Source organism: Athene noctua, chromosome 1, assembly GCF_965140245.1.
Source record: "Athene noctua chromosome 1, bAthNoc1.hap1.1, whole genome shotgun sequence".
In the NCBI taxonomy this organism is placed as follows: Eukaryota; Metazoa; Chordata; class Aves; order Strigiformes; family Strigidae; genus Athene; species Athene noctua.
Window position 1 is genome coordinate 62,814,048 of NC_134037.1, and position 21,790 is coordinate 62,835,837.

A 21,790-nucleotide genomic window follows, 5' to 3' on the forward strand; every position below is an offset into this window, starting at 1 on the left:
CATTTCTCCTGATGCAGCCCAGGATGCGGTTGGCTTTCTGGGCGATGAGCACACATTGCTGGCTCACACACAGTTTTCCATCCAGTAATACCCCCAAGTCCTCCTCCACAGGACTGCTCTCAATCCACTCACTGCCCAGCCTGTACTTGTGCTTGGGATTGCCCTGACCCATGTGCAGGACCTTGCACTTGGCCTTGTTGAACTTCATGAGGTTTGCACATGCCCACCTCTTCAGCCTGTCAAGGTCTCTCTGCTGGCATCTCCCTTCCCTCCAGCGTTTTGAGCGCTCCACACAGCTTGGTGTTGTTGGCAGACTCACTGAGGGTTCACTCAACCCACTGTCCATGTCACCAACAAAGATATTAAACAGCGCCAGTCCCAACACCCACCCCTGAGGAATGGCACTCGTCATTGCTGTCCACTTGGACATCAAGCTGTTGACTGCAAGTCTTTGAGTGTGACCATCCAGCCAATTCCTTATCCACCAAGTGGTCCACCTGTAAAATCCATGTCTCTCCAATTTAGAGACAAGGATGTTGTGTGGGACAGTGTCAGATGCTTTGCACAAGTCCAGGTAGATGATATCAGTTGCTTTTCACTTATCCACCAGTGCTGTAACCCCACTGTAGAAGGCCACCAGATTTGTCAGGCACGATTTACCTTTAGTGAAGCCATGGTGGCTGTCATCAATCACCTCCTTATTTTCCATGTCCCTGAGTATAGTTTCCAGGAGGATCTGCTCCATGATCTTGTCAGGCACAGAGGTGAGACTGACCGTCCTGTAGTTACCTGATTGTTCTTTATATCCTTTTTAAAAGATGAGGTTTATATTTCCCCTTTCCTATGCAGCAGGAACTTCACCAGTCTGCCACAACTTTTCAATCTTCATACACTTAACTGAAATCTTGATACATTGACTCCAGCTATGATGGAGTAGTGTGAAAGAGAATATCGCAACTGGTTTTGCGATTGCTTACAAGTACCTAGTTCTTTTTCCTTGTTGATATTTTATCAATTTTCTTTTAAACTATGCATTCTGTAAGTCCTTTGAAAAGCAGACTTCAAAGTTTTGGTGTAATACTCATCAGTATAAGCAGGATAAGCAAAATCAGTGGAAGTTTTCCTTTGCTACTCCCCCACCGTTTCTTAATTGTCATGTGACTTTTATGAATAGGTGAAACTTTCACACCAGTGATAGAGTAGTTTGGGCCTCAGCTGCAAAGTCTGAAGCTTCAGATAGACCACAGCTACTCTGTTCTGTAGGTCTGTCTCCAAGGCAATGGTAGTTATTCAAGATTCAAGTCTGTGATGAGAGTGGCAGCAGTGTGATAGCATAGTAGCACAACAGGTACTTAGACTCTCCTTAGACAAAGAGATCACAGCTATCTGCAGTAAAGCATACAACTTCATCCCCTACAGTCTGGAAAACCTAAAAAACCTCTAAAATGTTGCTACTGAATTAAAGTGTGTTTATGGACACATAAACATACCAAGTAAGCATGCTACTACTACCTTACACTGTCTTTCAGTAATTTATTGGTCCCAAAAGATAAAAATATTGCTAAAATTCTCCATTGTGAGAGGAAATAATTGTTTTGAACCACCAGTGATGCTGGAGTGTATATGTAGCACATAAATTATATATTCTTCTAGTGGAGATAGTATGCACACAAGAGTTCATTTGATTCCACTTTCAAAGACAGTGTAGTGCTCAAGCAAAAGAAATAGTTTGTGACTTGAAATTTGCCTTTTAGAGGGGTCTAAAGTCAGTGACCTGCTCTAGAAGCTGGAGAACTTGACAGTACTTAATACTTGCCTGTGAGTGAAAGAAACGGCATCCTCTCCTAGGCTACACGCCTCTTGTGAGAAAATTGTAGCTTAGGATTAGTGGATAACTCAGTATTTGAAAATTTCTTTGTTACAAAGTGGTGATTTTTTACTTCTGGTAGACCTCAGGTTGAGCAATAGCTGCTGCTGTGAGACTGTAGAATGTAGTCAGTGATTTACTTCCAGAAATACATTCACCTGTTGAAAGATAACTGCCCCCTCAACCGTTTTCATGAATGACCATATATACAGGTCCAAAATGAGGCATATCAGCAGGAGGTGAGGTGATGGTCTCCATGCAGTCTTGACTCTGTGGGCAGTCAGTGTGGTGCCTGTCACAAAATTCACTCCTTCCACAAGTAGCCACATAAAGCAGTGTCGATGTGCCACTGATGACAGGGGCATGAAATAGATGGATTCCCCTCTTGTGTTGCAATATGAAAACCCAACTTGTTTGTCAGGAATATGGACCCCATACAGGCACTAACTCCCAGTTCTTCATTCTAACAAGAGTGATGTGACTTCTGTTTTTCTGTTTGCTTGGCAAGGCCTGCTGAGGATGGTTGGAAATGTATCACCTCTACCTAAGTGAAGTTACTTTTTTCATTGTGCAGCCTTTTCAGAAAAGACAGGGATACCCACAAGGTTGAAGGAAACTGCAAAAATGGATGGACTTGTTTTCTGTGAAAACTGTTACCGCTATGGTACCATAGAAGAATTTGTTCCTGAAGGGAAATTTTGCAGCCAGAAATGTGCCCAGCAAGTAAAAAACAAGTAGGTGCTACTATAAAGCATAGAAACAAAGAATTTGGCATAAATGCAGCTTGAGATAAAAGTGGTGGGATAAAACATTAATGGTGGGCCAAAGGGAGATCCTAAGCAGCCATGCCTTGGTGACTCTCCATTGGTTTATGATGTTTTTTTACTGTTTTCATGTAAATGCATTAACAGTGTTTGGTTTTGTCTAACACTGGTGTTGAAGGCAGTCTTTTTTGTCCAGTGTGCTGTGTTCTGCTGTCAGATGCAAGTGGTAAAACACTCTATGGGATGCATGAATCAGTGTCAGACTCCCACCCTGTTTCATAATCATTGAAATTAAGATAATCAGTAATGAGATGGTTGGTGTGGTAAGTTTATTATAATTAAATGCAAGATCTGTGTTATAGATGACAGTGAGTGAAAACACGAGCATACTGTAGTTTCTCAGTTCCTTTTCTTTTAGCTAGTGCAGTTCATCTCATCATAAAAGAAGGTTTGTGTTAGTATGTCCATTCTGTATTGCATATTACTGCATTATGGCAGTTTTTAACATCTATGACTCTGTTCATTTTCCTTCATTTTTAGCTAATTGCTTTAGAATTTTCTGTTCTGATTGCTTGTTTAGCAATTTGTACAGTCACATACCAGCTTTCTCCAATTGGATTAAATAACAATTACCTCTTTTTTCCTCTCTGTAAACTGCCCTGCAGTCCTAAATATTTCACAGTTTACTTCTTTGTGAGACTTGATGGTACATGAGAAAAGACACACTGTTTAAAACATGCAGAACTTGTTCAGTGTAAGCTGACAGCTTTCCCTTTGCAGTTGCTATTGTGTGTCTTTCAGATTGATTCTTTTGACAGATGTAATTTTCAGCAGTATTTCTAAGAATGCATTTGGTATAGTACCCTGGGACCTACAAACACTTGACCTTCAGATTTATTCATTTTTTACTTGTTTTATGAACATGAGAAGTGAAGTAATATTGGCTTTGTGTCATTGTGTTACTCTTGTACTAGAGAACCAAAGGAGGAAAAGCCCAGTGTGGAATGTAATGGGGAAGATGATTCCAAAGGCATTCGTAAAAGAAAAGCAAAGTTACCTCTCAAAGAAGAATCCAGGGATAATGGGGAGAAGAAAGAGAATCCTGATGAAACTGTTAGTATGCATCATAAACCCATTCCTGCAAGTATTTCAGTGGGATTTTTGCCTTATATTGCTATGTCAGTAACTTTAGCATTCTACAAAAAGAAGTGACAGCATCACTCTCAGAGCCACAATAAGTAGTGGATTCACTTACCAATTTGATTATGCCTCATCAGTAAATTGTAATTATGACAATGAACTCATAAGAGCTGTTTTTTGTCTCTTTTCCCTCCTTTTTTAGAATCATAGAATCATAGAATCATTCAGGTTGGAAAAGACCCTTGGGATCATCGAGTCCAGCCATCCGCCCTACTCTACAAAGTTCTCCCCTACACCATATCCCCCAGCATCTCATCCAAACGACCCTTAAACACATCCAGGGATGGTGGCTCCACCACCTCTCTGGGCAGCCTATTCCACTGTCTGACCACTCTTTCTGTGAAAATTTTTTTTCATAGAACAGAACAAAAAGAATTTTAAGAACAGAACAAAAAGAATTTTAAAGAAAAATGATACTAACCTAGACTTGCTATGTTTTCAGCATAGAAAAATAGGAGTACATATTTCCCAACACCTGTTACTTTGTTACTCTGCACATGAATAAATTACTATAGACAAATAATTTATGTACAGAGAAATCTACATTACAGTTAAGAAGAGAATACTTTCGTTTTTCTTAGTGTAATTTGCCTTTAGGAAATCATAGCTAAAGATTTGGTTTTGTTTTGTGTTGCAGTGTAATGTGCTTTGGAGCACCTTTTGGTTTTTTAAATGCCTTCCTGTAATGTTTGTTTTCCTATAATATTTGTTTTCTTCCCAATAACTGTGACACTCCTGAGAGGAGCACAGTTTTGAGGGAGAAGGAGAGTACTCTGTAACTGCTGAATTGTCAAAAGGCTGAAGACACTAGAGTTGTCAGAAGGGAATTTGTAGCTCTCTGTATAGCCGTATCTTAGCAAAAGTCAGGGGACACCTTCTTTGCCTTCTTGCATCTGCTCTCCCAAGTGAATACTTACTCTTCAGCTATTCAGGTGTTAACAAAACTGTTAATATGCAAACAATGAAATAAATAAAAAGGATCAGTGCTATTTTATATTTAATAAAGCAATCACACATTTGAAAAAAGCAGACTAAAACTGTGAGAGGTTTTCCTTGAGATTATTTTAGAAGCATGAACATATCAAAGATAGTGCTATTTATCTCTGGCTCAGCCAGGCCTGCTGAAGGCTTTGTGATCTGTCCCTGGCTTAGACAAGACTGGCTGGCTGAGTACTGGGTGTTGAGAGTCCTTCTGTCCGTCATTTTTACTGTGTTTGCTGTGATTTGTCACTGATGGCTTGCTTTGTTTTTATTAGACAGCTGCAGGTTTGTTTGAGATAGCAGAGAGCTGTGTCAGTGAAGTCACAGTTAAACCCTGAATGTCTCCATTTTTACTTTACTAGACTTCTGAACTAATGAGGTTAATGTACTCTTTTTTTTAATTTAGGAGGACAAACCTGAAGGAAGGATCTTGAGAGTCTCACAGAGAGCCAGGAGAAAAAGAAAAGGGGAAATAACAGTTTTGAAACAAAGTAAGTTAGATTATGAAACAAAAATCTCAAATATCAATTATTTAGGTAATATCCATGTCTTAGTGTGAATTGCCAGCATTTTTTCACTGAATTTGTATTCCCTATCAAATACATTTTTTTTCAATTGTGTAAAAAGAGAGTGTCAATGTTATTCATAGCAATTAAGTTTTAAGGATTGAAGAACTGAGAGAACCAAGTGAAAACAGGGAAAAAATCCATCACTTGGAGATTGATCACCTTTTACAAAGAGCCAGTTTGTATATGTCAGGCAGCAGAGAGGAGGGTATAGCGAGTATAAAGGTAATTGATGCACATTTTAGGGCTTTTTTTCATCCCTCTAAAGAGTGCTGGTATTAAGAGGGAGTCAGGCCTCTTGAGTTCCCAGATGTTGAAAGACATGTATGAAACAGAAGTGAAGGTTTACTTTTGTTTCCTTGGGGATCAATTTTGTATCTACAGTGTGTGCTGGAAATAGACACATTTATGGAACTGTTTAGGAATAATTGCTGTAATCAGTCCAAAGGGACATACGCTGCATCAAGAGGCATAATAAAACGTATTTCAAATGAGTGTTGTTTTTTCAAGCTATTTGTATGATAGATACTTTCAGAAAGAATCAGAGAATCAGAAGCTATTGCAACTCAGTGGTACACCAAGAACAAACCTACATCTTGCCCTCCAAAGCGTTTCTTGTGGTAGACTGGGAGCCATTACCAGAAGTTGCTGGGCCACTAATCAGCACAGAGCTCCAAGTAACTCTGCTGCACACTAGGCAGATGAAATACTGATCGAAGGTGCATCTAAAAGTTACGGAAGATCCCCCTCCCGAGATAGAATTACTCCTGAAATGTAAATATAATTTCTACAGTTGTTTCCAAAGCAGAGGTGATAAGAAGCATGTGAAATACAGGCACAAAGCCAGTGCTCTATGAAAATCACTGCTGTCCACTGACAGAATGAGCTGTACAGATTTCTTCTGGTTGGTTGTTGTTTTTTGGGTTTTTTTGGAAAAATGTCAGTTCAGCACAAGAGACTTGGTATAAAAGACTAATTTATATTCAGAACCAAGCACATAACTCTGCATTGTTGTGCTGAGCAACACATCTCTAAAATGGAATACATAAAAACTGGGTAAATCACAAATAAAATGAATCTGCTTTAGTAGTGTTGAGCAATTGCTCTCATTCTGAAATTTGTTATCTTTTGGTTACATTATCAGCTTTCTTCAGGCAAGTTTGGCATTGCTGTTGTTATGGCTCATATTTTAATCATAAATATGCTTAACCAGACTGTTACTTAAAGGACTAATTTCTCTTGTGAGTAGCCCACAGTCAGGAGAATCAGACCAGAATCATACCGTTGACTGTGAGGAATCCTCCTGGCAGCATGAGCTTATGGTCTGAAATGCTAAGCTGCCTGTGCAGAGGAGGCATTTTAGGTGAAGATCAGTAGAGCAGAGTGGAGGTGTATGAAAGTAGATAGATCCATGGCCAGCCTCACAAGCCATCTGTTTTTGTAGTTCCTGGCTTTTGATAGTGCAGTTAGTGCCTTATTTTCAAGGCCTAAAAACTGTTACTCACTGATGTGACTGTAGCCAATATTAAGATGGACTGTAGCCAGTATTACAATTACTATGCAAGTATGTGAGGGTTCATACTATTTGAAAAAACCTGAAGTTGGAGGTTTCTGTCATATGCTAATGACATGATGGGGGGGAAAAATCACTGGTGACAGTTTTGCTGGCTTGGAGAAATTACTGTTAAATCACTGCCTCTCCACCCAGAAACATCAAACTACGAAGTGATGGAGTAGGTTAGAAACATTCTGAATACTGTTAAAGTATTTCAACCATGATTAAAAAAACATGTCACAAATGCTACCCAGCTGAAAATGCTTTCCAGAAAAATAAATTATTGGAAAAAAGAATTTTAAATATTGAACTGCTTTATGATTTGAACTCATCTTTTTATACATTTGAAAATTGTATGTCATAATGCTTCTTATGAGCAATAAGGAAAAAGGGAAAGGAGGCAAAATACTCTAAGTTGTTCTTGTTACCTGAAAGAGCTTTTTCTTGTTACTAATCAAGATCTGAACTGCTGGAAACCTTTCCATATGAACTGGGAACCTTCATGTTCCTGGTGCCATTAAAGCAACAGAGCTACTTCTTTTCCTGAAATTAGTCCTGATAAATAAATAATAAATGTAGATTTGAGATAGGTATATTACAAACTTCAAAGTGTTGTTTGTTTTTTTTTCTTGAGAAGTTAACAGTTACGGAATTCTTTTGCTGTTGTGTGATTCTCTACAGCTGTACCCTCTAAAGGAAGGCAAGCATGGTGTTGGGCATCCTATCTGGAGGAAGAAAAGGCCATTGCGGTACCTACCAAGCTTTTTAAAGAGGTATGGCCTTCTCTAGTTAAATCAGTCAACCATCTAAGATCATGAAATCAATTTAAAAAAATAATTGAAGAATTTACACTTCTCTGGGGGAAACCTACACGAGTAAAATAATGCTATCCGTCAGCAATTGTCAAGATAGTCAGAACATGTGAAATTAGCTCTTTCTCTGCTTTTTCACAGAATTCTGTAGTTGTAGATGAATGCTGTCAACTGAGACTACAGAAAGCAGATACTTTTCCAAAATCTGCAAGTTCTAGCCTTTCTTTCTAATCTCTGAATCTGATACATACCCTCGTTTTTTCATGCCATATCATTCTCTTGAAACATGTTTAGAAAGGTGGTACAAAGGTCATCTTTTGGCTTGTTGCTTTGATTATATTGCCTTTTTGCAGTTCCTGCTGACAAGATTATTTTGTTACTACATCAGATACTAGTTTGGCTTGTTCCCCTTTTGCCTGCCTTCTGATTGGATGTCACATCATCATCTCTTGCTTGTCCTTTTCCTGCTATGGTAGTCTTTGTCATTTGTCATTTCAGTGCTTTCTCTAGTTCTGTCTCTCTTGCTTGGAAGAGAATGCTGTATGCAAATCCACAAAGCTTCCATGCTGTTCTCTTCTCTTGAAAACCTGGCAAAACATGTGAACATGTCTCAGCTGCTGTACTTCTGCTATGTATATCTGATATTATTTTTTGATAATTCTGTTCTTACTTGTAGTCTGTTTCTTGCATTCATTTCTTACTGTTTGCTTTATACTTCCAACTATTAAATCTTTTGTGCAGGGATTATCTTTTCAGCTTACATATGCATGTGATGCTGATTTTTAATTGGTGCTTTTAGACATTACTGAGGTACAAAGTAAAGAACTAGGATTGCGATGTACAGAGTCCATAGATTTGTAGGTGCAAGAACAGTTACCCGATCATCCTTATATATATCCCCCTGTGCTGTATACTGGTTGAAAAATTAACAAGAAAACAGTCTGGATAAGTAGTGTCTCTGTTTGGAAGGTAGATTTACGCCGTGTTGCTCTGCCTGTCTGAAGTTCCATGAAATGCTTTTGAGGCACACAGGTACATACCAGCCTTTCTGGGCACTGCAAATGGTGGTAAAATCTGGAGTTATGTGATGACATACTGTTTCCTTTATTTTTGTATGCAGTGTACTTTTCTCATTCAGTGCATCTTACTTAATATTTTCTTTTAAAGTCTTTAACACCCTGCTAACTCTAGGATTTTATTTAGTGGGCAGTATTTAAAGCTTGTAGTGGAGAAAGGTTTCTTAGTAACAGACAGAAGTGGCCAGGTAATATTTCTCTATTTTACAGGTGGACAAGCAGGCCATGGGAACACTAAGGTTAAAAAAAATCCCAAACATCCCTACTGATTTTGAATCCTTGATTTCTGTCTGGATTGTGAGAATTACTGTTTTTTTTCTCTTTATTGTTCCAGTTCATAAGGAGTACTTTTCATTAAGGCTTTTCATACCCTTAGTTATAACAGAGAGTCCTTGCCACTTCGTGATACTTAAATCTTAGAGCCATTTCTAGGCTGTGACTGACAAACTGTTATTGCTCCAGTAAAACAGAATTATTGACACTTGAATTTTGGTTTTTTTCAATCTCCAAGTCCCCTGAGGTAATCTTTTGGGTTTTGTCTATATTCTTGGACCATACATAAACATTTTTAATCCTCAGACTGCCATCTGCTCATTTGCTGACTCCTTTTACCTTTACTCTTATTTTGTTCTTGTACCTCTCCTTAACAAAGTATCTTTAAATGTTTGTTGGAAAGATAATTTGTGAGTACTAAGTTTGTCATAGTTTTACCCTGGGTGATATATTGAGAATAATGCACAAAATTGAAATCTTAGTAGTATTAAAGTTATCGGTCTTCTAAAAATTGCGAGTTATTTTGCTGTAACAGAAACCAAACTAAAGATTGTGTTGCCTTAGAAGTTTTAGATTTAACAGTGGGAAGAATAGTTAGTAATTCATGTCTTAAATTTCAGGATATACCTGTGTGATAATTGCTTAATTTTTAGTGTATTGTGTAGAATTTTGCAGTGTTTGTACAGTAATGTGTATTATAATGAAGAATAAAGAGATCTGTGACATTTTAATTGTTTCCTTTCTTTGTAATTTTATTTGTGCTTGCTTTTGCAAAATCTCAGTTACATTTTTGGCCACTGTTCCTCAGTGTGTCAGTATTTCTAGCATTTCAGTTTTCCACTGAGGTTTTTTATCTGTGAGTTATTTATGACATAGATGGCATTAACCGCAAGTCTGTGCACCAAGATGAACTTCAAAAATTTCAGTTCATTGATTAAAAAAATACTTTGCTTTTACATTCCTCTTGAGGAAGTATCTAGAATTATGCATAGTGTAACTTTATTAAACTTTCTTTGATAATAAAAATGTTAAGTGTGAACTTTGTTAAACTTTATTTGATAATAAAAATGTTGTGTGGTGATGTTAGGATGATAACTTTTTAAATGCAGATACTGCAGTCAGATACTCTGATCCCTTAACTGAGATCTACAAAATGATCTAAGCTGGTTTTAGATAGGGACTTACAGCTATGGTTAGACACCTATTAGCTGGCCACTTTAGTCTGTTTTAAACTGGTCTGGTTCTCCATTTTCCCTCCCATTGACTGTATATTCCTGCTATTTGTGCCATGCACTACATTTTTTCCTCCTGGGTTTAATATACAGTTATATCAGTTGCAGCCAAAACCACCAAAGAGGGGATTCGCTTCCTTCAGAGTAGGTGAGACCTCTCTGAGTACCTCCCTTGGTACCTTTCTCTTTCCATTGATTGCAGAGGTCCTGCAGTTGGCTTGGGACCATGTGTGGCTTTTAGACAGGAACAGAAGGAAGGGGAAGCACATAAGATGCTTCTCCTGCATTTTGTCTGTAACCATTTGAGACACAAAAACTGGCTGTCTCTGAATTTGTTAACCTGTGGAAAATCCTCTTCAGTTTTAGTCAGTTATTTTCCTGATAATTCCTTCCAATTCAGCATTACTATCTGCTAGCTTCCTTTCTCCTTTAACAGAGGGCATGATACAGGGGACGCTGATGCTTCTGATTGAAAACACCTGTTCTGCTTAGCCTTGTTTTCACTTCCTGTTTTTTGTAAAATGTTCTGGGTTCGTTCTAATGTCATATAAGGGTAGTCATATTCCTGTGATGCAAAAATATTCCTGGAAATACAGCTAATCCGGACTTAACATAAGTCCAACGTAAGAGAAAATGACATCAAAGAGGCTATCCCTGTATACAGTGTTTCAGATTTTTGCCTTATAGTTCATCTTCAATGGCCTGAGATACAGAAGTGAAAAGGCAAAACAGAGCATCATTATTGTGGTTATTACGGGAATGATGACCACCAGGAGGGTGTCAAAGAGTCACTGTACAGACTGAAATAGAAATAAATTACATTGATAAAATGTTTTATTGACAGTGAAATAGTTGAGGTCAAATCATGTAATCTTTTTTTCCTTGATTACCTTTTCTGATAATTCTTTATATTTTTCTTACGTGCTCTCCAAGTTTTAGTCATTTTAGTATCAACGTGTTTTTTGAACAGTCATCAATTTCTCTTTTCCACTGTGTGTTTTTAAAAATGTGAAACTCCTTTTACAGCAATTTATTAATTATTTCAGAAACATGAATAATAAATAATCATTGTTCTTTTCCTTATAAAGATACTCTGTCTTTCTCTGGTATACGTTCAGAAGTACTGAAACTGTTCTTTTCCATTGCAGTATCAGTCTTTCCCATACAACAAAAACGGATTCAAAGTAGGGATGAAGCTGGAGGGTGTGGATCCCGAGCACCAATCAATATACTGTGTTCTCACAGTGGCTGAGGTAAGTAGAGGCCATGAGCAGCCATGGTGTGGGATTACATGAGAGACTGAACTGAAGCAGCAGCAACTGAAAGTGCTCACTCTTCCCTAACAAGCAGACAGAAACCGTATGGAGGAAGATGGCTTTAATAACACTGACAGACATGTAAAGACTATATCCAGTGCATGCAGCAGTGACTATTTACATATATTCAATATAGCAGCTAGAGAAAACAGTATTGCACTAGTTGGGTGATGTGTGTTTTGTCTGTAATCCTGTGGTTTAAATCTATATTTAAAAGAGAAAATAGAGAAAACATGACAACTGATATATAGCAGTTTTATAGAAGTTTGGTAGTATTTACAGTTGCTCCATTCACTGATACAATTACCTAACACTTTTTTGTCTTGCAGTTGTGCTACAGTTTTTTCAGGCTGATGGCCTCAGAAATTGCCTGTATTGGCAACTTCTACAATTTAGTATACAATATAAACTCAGTTTGTCTTTTTGAACTGCAGTTTATGAAATAACTTTTCTGATGAGTAGCTTCTTTGCTTTTGATAGTATAAATGAGAACCCGTTTCTCAGTTAGGTTTTTTGTCTTTCAAACATAGTCTGAAACACTAGTTTCAAATATTAGTTTTTACACAGTTTTACCAAGGATCCTTTTTTTGTTTGGTTTTGTGAATTAAAATGGGGAAACGGGAGTAGGTCAGTACTCTGCTGTGTAACACTGGTATTCTAGGCAGCTGAAATTTTGCAGTTTATATGTTAATAGCATAGGCTTTTGTGTTCCCATTTCTGGATCTCTTCATGGCCCATAGTAATTTCCCATTTCTGTGGGTATCTCTTCCGTTTTCTTGCAGATGGTGTGTCAGTGGTTGAGTATTTCCTGTGTGCTTTGTGCTTGGCACTAGGTGCTGGGTCATGTTTTACTGCAGGATGACCTGAATTCCACAGAATTCTGAGATGACAATCTTAAGTTATGTCAGAGTATAAATTAAATACAAAATAGGGTGACCTTGATGTCAAGAGATTTGCGCTGATAACTGCAGGAAAGTTACAGCATTTGGCACTCGAGAAGATGCAGAAAACTTTTGTACAGAGAGAGGGATTGTGTCCTGTTCTTCTCTTTCTCTCGGTGGTTAACTTATTACTTCATGAAATAATGACATTCTGGGGGATACCTCCACTGACTTCTCATCTTCAATAGCAGGTCTCAGTATCTCTCTGGAGAGCCTGCTGAACATAGTTACTGTTGAGTGCTCTCTTGCATACTGATTAATCGGGATAGCTTGAGAGCATCATTATCTGCACTTTTTCCAGGATTGTATCAGATGTATTCACGCTCTTCTGTAGGGTTTCTGTTTTATTCTGATGTTGGGTTGAACATTTTTCTAGTTTTGAACCCTAATGGCAATATTCAGCATTTAGTTAATTCTTTTCACCAGAAGAGGAGTTACCTAGACAGAGAATAGCTTTGCTTTGTTATTCTTTCCTTTTCATCAAATGAATTTATGCATCCAGTCTTGGCTTGAGCAGAAATAAAAGGCTGACTGAAAACACACTTATTATACATAATACTGAACAGAAGCTGTTATGTGTAGGGCATACATTTTAAAACATAGTGTTGTATGTTGTACATTCTTGCTTTTAGGTTTGTGGCTACAGAATACGACTCCATTTTGATGGATACCCAGATTGTTATGATTTCTGGGTGAATGCTGATTCTTCAGACATTCATCCTGTTGGATGGTGTGAGAAAACAGGTCACAAGCTTCATCCACCTAAAGGTATTGTTTAGTTTGAAATGTGTGCATTTTGAACACGGCAAAACTCTACTTAAAGTCTTGCTAAAATCTTGAGATTGAAATCCTACTTTTTTTATTCAGTGGAAATTCAAAGAAAACAGGAAAACAAAATGAACCATAAGAATAGTTCAGAAGGCATTAGGAAAGAACGTTAAACAACAAACCTAGACCCTAAGTGAATGCTTATTGCAAGTAAAATGACAATGTACTAGTGACAGGCATGCTTGAACTGAGATTTCACAGGCAGCTGAGGATTCTTTAGTAGAAAGTCTTAGGATATTTTCATTACTAGATACTAATTATCGTTACTCTGTGTGTGTTGGCACAGACTAATAAAGATTGTCTTCTTGCCTTAAAGAGTAAGCTTGAAGTAGAGACAAAAGAGAACAGAAAAGGAGGGAGAATTATGCCTGAAAGCATAATTTGTACATACTTTATGTAAATTGTATGTATGTGTAATTTGCTTGTTTCATTATTCTATTTCAAATTATATAACTTCTTCATTTTGGCAGATGGAGTACATAAAAAAGGAATAAATGGGCTCCATTTTGGGGTAGGAAGGGAATATGTGGGGATGAAGAGAGCAAGTCCTGAAGACAGGAGTGTGAGGAATAAATGAATGTGGTGTTTTGACATACAGAGTGAGGGTAGAGAACGTGGTTTCAAAAGACTGCAAATGGTGAGTCAAGAGGACGTATTATGGAAAATTACAAATCTGTGGATGTAGCTGCAAGGGTGGAGAAGGTGAGAGTACGGCTACTGAAAGTGTACAGGCAGAGGGCCTGTCAGTGTGGAAGAGTGGCATTTCTGCAGCTGAGCCTTGGAGGAGTATGTGCTGCTCTTCTGAGCACTTTGGCTACGGGCAGGCATGCTCTGTGCTGCCGCTCCAGTACAGGAGTTTTCATTGGGCATAGCCCTGTATAGCTGGCTGTGTGGAAATAGCAATTTCTTGAACACAAATCAGAATTTCTCAGAAAGTTGCCCTCCACTGAAGTAATGTTACATCTAACTAATGAGTAGTCCCAAGTTATAAAGTTACTGATGTTGTTACAGCGTGCTTAGTAAGTTTGATAACTGTGATGAAGGTTTGTAATCTTTTCCATCTTAAATGCCTGGTTTTGAAAGCTTAAACTTTTATTAACAATAAATTGTTGCTGCTGGAGGAAAGCTACTGTCTGTCTCTGAGTAACTTGCATGAAAATTTTCTTCAGTTTCTCTTCTAGTTTGAAGTTGGCAGGAAGATTGTTCTGCTGTGGTGTTTTTTTTCCCACCATATTAAAGTATTGTCTTTTACTTAGGAAAGTCATGGAGCCTATCAGAGGTGTTGAGGGAGACACATTAGGAGTATATATGATGGTAATTCTCAGGGTTGTGATTGTTATCCGTTACAGCTATGTAATCCTGCCATTCCCAAGACATATTCTTGGTTTTGGATATCAACACTGTTCTCTGGTATTTTTATCTAAGACCTGCAAAGTGCTCTGCCCTTTGCATGGCTTGGCTCTGTCACTTCACCTCTGCGGTAGCCCATTTCATCATTGGTGAGGTATGATGTGATTGCTGAAACCTGCTCTGGTCCTTGTTGGTCTTCTTCTGTTGTCCCAGTACAAGCCTAGCTTACATGTGGGATGGAAGGGGAACAGGAAGGAACAAGCAATATGGCAGAGTCATGCATTGGAAGGAGGCTGAGGGCAAACAGCCGTTTATGAGTTTTTCAGCAGGAGTTTTTCAGCAGGAGGACATTCACTACTTATGTTTTACTGACATTTGTGGAGTCCTGTTATTCCACGGGGAGGGAGAAGATGCTGGTCTTAAGTTGTGAGCGCTTTTTGTGCATTTTTACTGGGTTGGACAGATTGCTTGTGTTTTGCTGTGGTATGGCATTTTAATAATAGTGCCCATTTCAAATCATACAGACAGTAAAGGTGATGCCAATAATGACATAGGGCACAGTATGTTATATAGAATACTACCTCACAGAAGAACTCAAAGGTTTGCATTAGTAGCCATTCATTTTCCAGATACAATGCAAACTTCTGATCTTTATGGTATGAACTGTAAACTACTTGGAACCTGGTGGCCTGAGAAGGGAGCAGACAGTCCTGACATCTTTCTGTGTAGTACAGCCCTGGTTAATCATTCCTGCAGGCTTGGGCAGAATTGACCTTTTTCACAGGAGGGAGTTGTAAGGAGCATATGCTCCTGGGAGATTTTGGAGCCTGGTAATTGACTCCTTGTTTTCTGAGAGGATGGGGTGGGTATCTTTCCAAACAAGCATAAGTCACTCTTTCCTTGTGAAGGATGGGAGGCTATTTATTGTGATGGGAGAGGACTGGGGAGAGGGGCTGTGAGGGACGCAAGAAAGAAAGAATGAATATTGTTATAGATGTTTTCTGATAGATGTTTGTATCCTTATTTATTAAAACAGAAGGGACAGGTAATTCTCTGTGCTACCGGGCATGGCAGGCATCACGGCAGAAGCAACAGGCAGCTGCCACTGGGCATCCAGCAGACAAAGGGGAGCACAGCTGCAAAACCAGACTGGGCTTCACTAGAAGAAAAAAGATGGTGTTTCATGATGCTCTTCATTCTGAGAGTAGAGGAGGTTACTTCTTTGTCTTGTGGAGGTGAAACCTGTAGGCTCAGTAGGAGTCAGCAGTGAGCCCTGACAGCCAAGAGGGCAAACCACATCCTGGGGTGCATCCAGCACAGCATAACCAGCTGGTCAAAAGAGGTGATTATCCCACTGTATTCAGTGTTGGTACAGCGTCACCTTGTGTGCAGTTCTGGGCCCCACAGTTTAAGAAGGATGTGGAGGTCCTTGAATGCATCCAGAGGAGGGCAACAAAGCTGGTGAAAGGGCTGGAAGGAATGTCCTGTGAGGAGAGGCTGAGGACTCTGGGCTTGTCTAGTTTGGAGAGAAGGATGCTGAGGGGTTACCTCATTGCTCGCTACAGCTTCCTGAGGAGGGGATGTGGAGAGGAAGATGCTGAATCTCTTCTCCCTGCTATGCAGTGATAGGATGTGCGGGAATGGTCCAGAGCTGTGCATGGGGACGTTTAGAGTGGAAGCATTTCTTTACTGAGAGGGTGGTCAAACACTGGAACAGGCTTCCTAGAGAGGTGGTCAATGCCCTGAGCCTGTCAGTGTTTAAGAGGCATTTAGACAATGCCCTTAACAACATGATTTAATTTGGTCAGCCCTGAATTGGTCAGGCAGTTGGACTAGATGATAGTTGTGGGTCCCTCCCAATAATTGTTCTACTTAATGAGTTCTATAATTCATGCTAGCCTTCACATTATGTGTTTGTAAACTGACTGGAAATTAATAAAGCCCATAGTTTTAGTTAGTGAATACTGTTCTATATCTACAGTGAGTAAATCAAATTCACCTTTGGTCCTTTTTTGAGAGATGAGGTAAGAGCTAGAGATCTTCCTTTCTCACTTGATGACTGGAAGACCCACACTGTCCAGAGAGTGTTTCCCAATCTACTGAAACCAATTTTTTTTCCATGGACTTTGTCCCAGTCTCAGTACCTGATCCCATCATACATGCAGTAGGTGAGAGTTTTGTGTTGTTGACTGTGAGACTTGAGGTAGGTTTGAATATCTTCTAGAATTACAAAGGGAAAATTAAGCCCTCAATACCACATTCCTTTAAAAGTTATTTTAACTGTTCTACAGCTCTAGTGTATCAAGACGAGGCAATTGGAGTATAAAGAAAAGTATCATTGTTTGGACTAGGAGGTTAATTTATGTTAGCTGATATTTAAAATGAAAACTGAGAAAGGCATATGTGGAGAAGGTGAATTTAAAGGATTATTTACTTGTGGTTCCTTGGGAAATATGAAATTCTCAGAAAGTTAAACAGAGCTGTTTTCTGTGGCGTACTTCAGTAACACTTCAAATAGTCAAGAAGTGACACATTTCAGTAGTTAAGGAAGTCACTCACTGAACTTGGTGGTGGTTTTGGTCTTGTTTTACTTCATTGTAACATAGGAACTAAAATAGATATTCTTGTAACTTATTTAACATATATAACAGGCAAATAAAGGAAAAAGATTTTGTTTGCAACTTTTAACATTGTTTTATAGACTAGAAGTACAAACAGTTTCTTATTAATTATTTTATGCAGTTCAATATGCTAGGAATTATTTTTTCTTTAAGAAACTAGAAGAGACAAATATCAGCAGAAATACAGATTTGTTTCCAAGTGCTGTAGGCACATAATAAAAAATGTGGGATGTCCGTGCAGGGGACAGTTTATATGTAAATACATAAGGGGTTCTGGGTCATTGATGGTGTAAGTAACTGTTTTGATAAAACATAGGGAGTTTGTTTTAAAGCTAGTAGTGGTCATGCTGTATTAGTGATAGCCTGAGGAGTTAGTAAAGTCTGGAGGAGGACGGAATTTTTTTTATTAGACTGACTGGCATAGTGGGAAGAGCTTTGAGGCCTGTAAGCCCTTTGCTGTTTCTGAACTAGAAGCAACAGGTGGAAAAGCAGCTGGAGAGCACTTGCCCCAAGCTTGTTGGTTGTGTGTATGAGTCAGGCCACCAAAGGGAAGTTGGTTGGTACATGTGAGGTAGAGAGGTGGTAAAGTGTGGTTTTTGGGGGGAGAGACAGGTGACTCGTGGTCTGTGCTACCTGAGAGATTTGTTTGAAGGAAGGGAGATTATAGTATAAAACTGGTATCTTACTGAGGCTGATTTTTGGTACCTGGTAGAATTACAGATTTTAGTTTCTAGGCTCTCCCTACATTCTGCCCCTTGAGGACCCTCAGTTCCCTTGATGGCCAGGACTGCGAGGTTGGTGTTCAGGGATATAGAGCGGTGATTTTCTAACAAATACTCCCCAGGTTGTTTTGAAGGTGAAACTGAAACTGAGCTGAAATCTACTGAGTTCTTGCCTAGTGCTTTATTTATGACTATTCTTCTTCCCAGATGAAGATTAGGAGCAGTTCAAATGTCAGTCTTAGCCAACTATAAGAAACTAATAACGGACAGAGTATTTTGCTCAGTTAGTGTTAAGAAAGTTTGACATTTTGGTAAGGAAGCTCAGACAGCCCTAAATAAAGAACATGATTCCTCATACCAGATGCTGAATAATCCTAACCAGTGCTCCCTGAGAGACTTGTTGAGTTCATATTGGGATAGAATTAATAAGTAGTTTTAAAGTAAATTTTCCTCGTGTAGTTGATATAAAATTAGAATAAATAGTTAATAGTGCATCATCTTTTCAGTTTTGAAGTTGTACGAAACAGTTAAGAATGGAATGGAAAAAATAATTTCATCAGTTATGATCAAATCACCTGCATGCACCTTGTGTCTCATGCCTATCATTTCTTGCCCTTCTTTTATGACCCTCATTTAGGATATAAGGAAGAAGAATTCAGCTGGCCCTCATACCTAAAGGCATGCAAGGCTCAAGCTGCTCCTAAATCACTGTTTGAAAACCAGAATGCAGTAAGTACTCACTTGTTACTAATGGTATGGAAAGTTGCTAGTATGCTTATGTGTGTGGTAGAGACAGCACATTTCAGCGATGGCAGACTTTGACACCTGGAATTTAAGATAAAAATGTTTACAACAAATTCAGTAAGAGTCTCCAGTTCACCTCTTCAATTCTGATCCATTAACTTTTTACTCATCTGTTTAAACATCTGATCTGGCACATTCAGAAATGGGATATTAAATGAAAGCTAAGCCTTGTTATTAGTACTGTGTCTTGCACTGTAATGTTGCGGAACAAGCACAGTCATTTGGAAAAAGTATCTAAGAGTTAAAACCAACACATTTAATTTCAGCAGCATGTTTAGAGCTTTTTTTGTTTCAAAACCCACAAGTCTCTATGTTTGAGCATCTTGCATGTCAACTAATTAGGCTGCTGCCACTCTGCTGGGGCAGCTAATTAGGAAACTTAGAAATGGCATGAATATACTGATTGTGGACACTGGGGAGATTTCTGGATTTATAGTCTTTATCTTCAATTAAATGTCTTTCTCTATGTAGACAGTCATTCCATCGGGATTTCGAGTGGGGATGAAGCTGGAAGCTGTAGACAAGAAGAACCCGACTTTCATTTGTGTTGCTACGGTAACAGACATGGTGGACAATCGTTTTCTGGTTCATTTTGACAACTGGGATGAGAGTTACGACTACTGGTATGTTTTTGTTTTGTATCCTAGTGAGACATTTCAGAAATGTGTTAGCTTTAAGCACTGTTTTCTGTGATACTTTCCAGACTGTCGATACAGTTACCATACCAACTTTTGCTAGATTTGTAATTGTGGCCACCAAAGCATGTCTCAGTGGCAGACAGGAGGAGTCAAATTTCCCATGTCAGTTTGCACCTAAAAAATGTCAAGATTCTGCTAAATGAGTGTTCACGTGTGCTGCTGCATCTGGAGTTGTGTAATTGAAATGAGAAATTAATCTACAATATCTCTGAGGTTGATATCTTTATTGAAGAATATGCATCATAAGGTGACTGACTGTACTTGGAATTAGGTTTACATACAGTTGTAAATTGAAAGAAGGGCTGCTTTTTCTCATAAGGTTCTTGATCCTCTTACGCTGTTCAGTTTGAAACTTAACCATCTCCTGTAAGGCATCAGGATAGTGGCAAAACCTGGTTTTAGTCTTTTGTGTTCTACGTTCCTCTGAAAATTCGGATCCTGCTATCCTGACCTGTGTTGGAGATGACCTTTCTGCATTTTGTATGGTTGAGGGGCTTTGTGTAGCTATACAGAAAAGTCAGTGAATGGAGAAGCACGTACTGTGAGCATCAAGATCCTGAAGGAAATTCAGGCTTTGACTGTCACAGTGCAAGTTTGTATTTGCACTTGCATCTTCTTTTGGCAGATCACCTAGAGCAAAGTAATATACCTTACACTATTAGAAGAGCAAGTTACTGCAGAACAAGTAGAACATTGTAAACCTACAACTTGGGTTCAGTAGTGGCAACTTATTTATACAGCTGAGCCTGTAAAAATAAATGAAAGTTTTCTTCATCTGTATTTGATGACTGGGTAAGCACTACATCAATGAGAACAATGTGAAACTATTATGTAACTTCAAAACTTTGGGAGTCCATCGCTTGAAATATGTATAGTATGGGTTACATGACGAATAAGCTGTAGGAGAACTAAATTGTTGAAGCAGCATTTCAGTGAAGTCAAGAACTGAATATCAAGATAATAGGCCATATGAGTCAAAGACCAGAAAGATCAGTGATTATTTCCATGAAGTAATACAGAACATATATTTCCTCTACAAAGCAACAGAAAACCAGGGACTGGGAAAAGGTGTTCTGAATTTCCTGATATTTGAATGCTCACTAATAATAGTTATGCCATTAATTAATAATGAAAACAGCAGTTAGGCAAGGCTTTTAGGACAAACACAATGCAATATAATCTGTAGTTTGTTTAGAGGTAGCATACGTATCTCTCTAAAACATTGCACTGTGTATAGTAGTTGTGCATTGAGTTTCAGGCTTGCTAATATTCCCATGTCAGGAGAGTTTTGTCCCCCAGTCTTCTCAGAAGAGGGAAAAGCAGTTTTTGAGTACATAACCAGGCTTTGTATTTTTGAAGTAGTAGTATTCTGAAGTGGGTTTTCTGAATAATTTCATATGTAGAACATGAAATAATACCTTCTTAAAGGATGAGGCAAAATTGAAGTGGAAAATGTATAGGTGTTTGAGAAATCACTGGAGCTATATTTATACCAAAGCCAAACTGAAGATTTGTTCTTTTGGTGAGATCATAAAATACCTTTCTGGAAGAAGCAAGAAGATGTTTCCAGAAATACTGTTCATGGAAATTAAATTCTGAGTGTCATAATCTACCTCTCTACATTGCTGTCATTGAGAACAAGAGTGAATAGAGGAGGAAGGAAAGAAAATGGGAGAAAAGAACAGCAAATGAAAATAGCAGCGGAATGTCGGACCAAAAGAGAGCCTGAAAATGCATCCTGAATGTATCCCACTTACATTTTTAATTTTAGATACCAGGTTTGTAGGGGCCTTAAAATATCTTAGGTGCATAAGTTTCACATCTACCAACCGGTATTTGTAACTAAAAAATGAAGAGTGCTGTTGGGATTGCCCAGAGTGGAGCCTCACAGTTCCCCTGCGCCTGTATTTAAATTTCAATCTCAGAACTATAATGAAGGAGAAGTGATGTGTTTAGTGTATGCAGTTGATTATTTTCAAACAAGTACTTCTCTTTTTTTCTGTATACCTTTTGTGATTTGGTTTGTTTGAGTAGATTGAACATTTTCATTGAGTTTAAAAATTCTTTCCTCTTTTTGGATAGCTAAAAGACAGTTGACTGATTTTACTGGACTTCAGGCAACAGAAATTTGTTACCATCACCTAAGCTTTTTTAGGCTTCACTCTTTCAGCCTGACTTTTTCCT

The 21,790-nt window shown here is 38.5% G+C and overlaps 1 protein-coding gene across 8 annotated transcripts in view; it reads left to right on the forward strand.

The window, feature by feature from the left end:
* The window catches only part of L3MBTL3 (L3MBTL histone methyl-lysine binding protein 3), an 88,385-nt gene that overhangs the window by 24,153 nt on the left and 42,442 nt on the right, over positions 1–21,790 (forward strand). For all 8 annotated transcript variants that reach the window (XM_074896298.1, XM_074896299.1, XM_074896297.1 and 5 more), the window contains 8 exons: positions 2,442–2,601; positions 3,606–3,744; positions 5,219–5,303; positions 7,615–7,706; positions 11,475–11,579; positions 13,216–13,351; positions 18,742–18,833; positions 19,380–19,531. In XM_074896298.1, the coding sequence (XP_074752399.1) occupies positions 2,442–2,601; positions 3,606–3,744; positions 5,219–5,303; positions 7,615–7,706; positions 11,475–11,579; positions 13,216–13,351; positions 18,742–18,833; positions 19,380–19,531 (961 nt within the window). The remainder of the gene's footprint in view (positions 1–2,441; positions 2,602–3,605; positions 3,745–5,218; positions 5,304–7,614; positions 7,707–11,474; positions 11,580–13,215; positions 13,352–18,741; positions 18,834–19,379; positions 19,532–21,790) is intronic.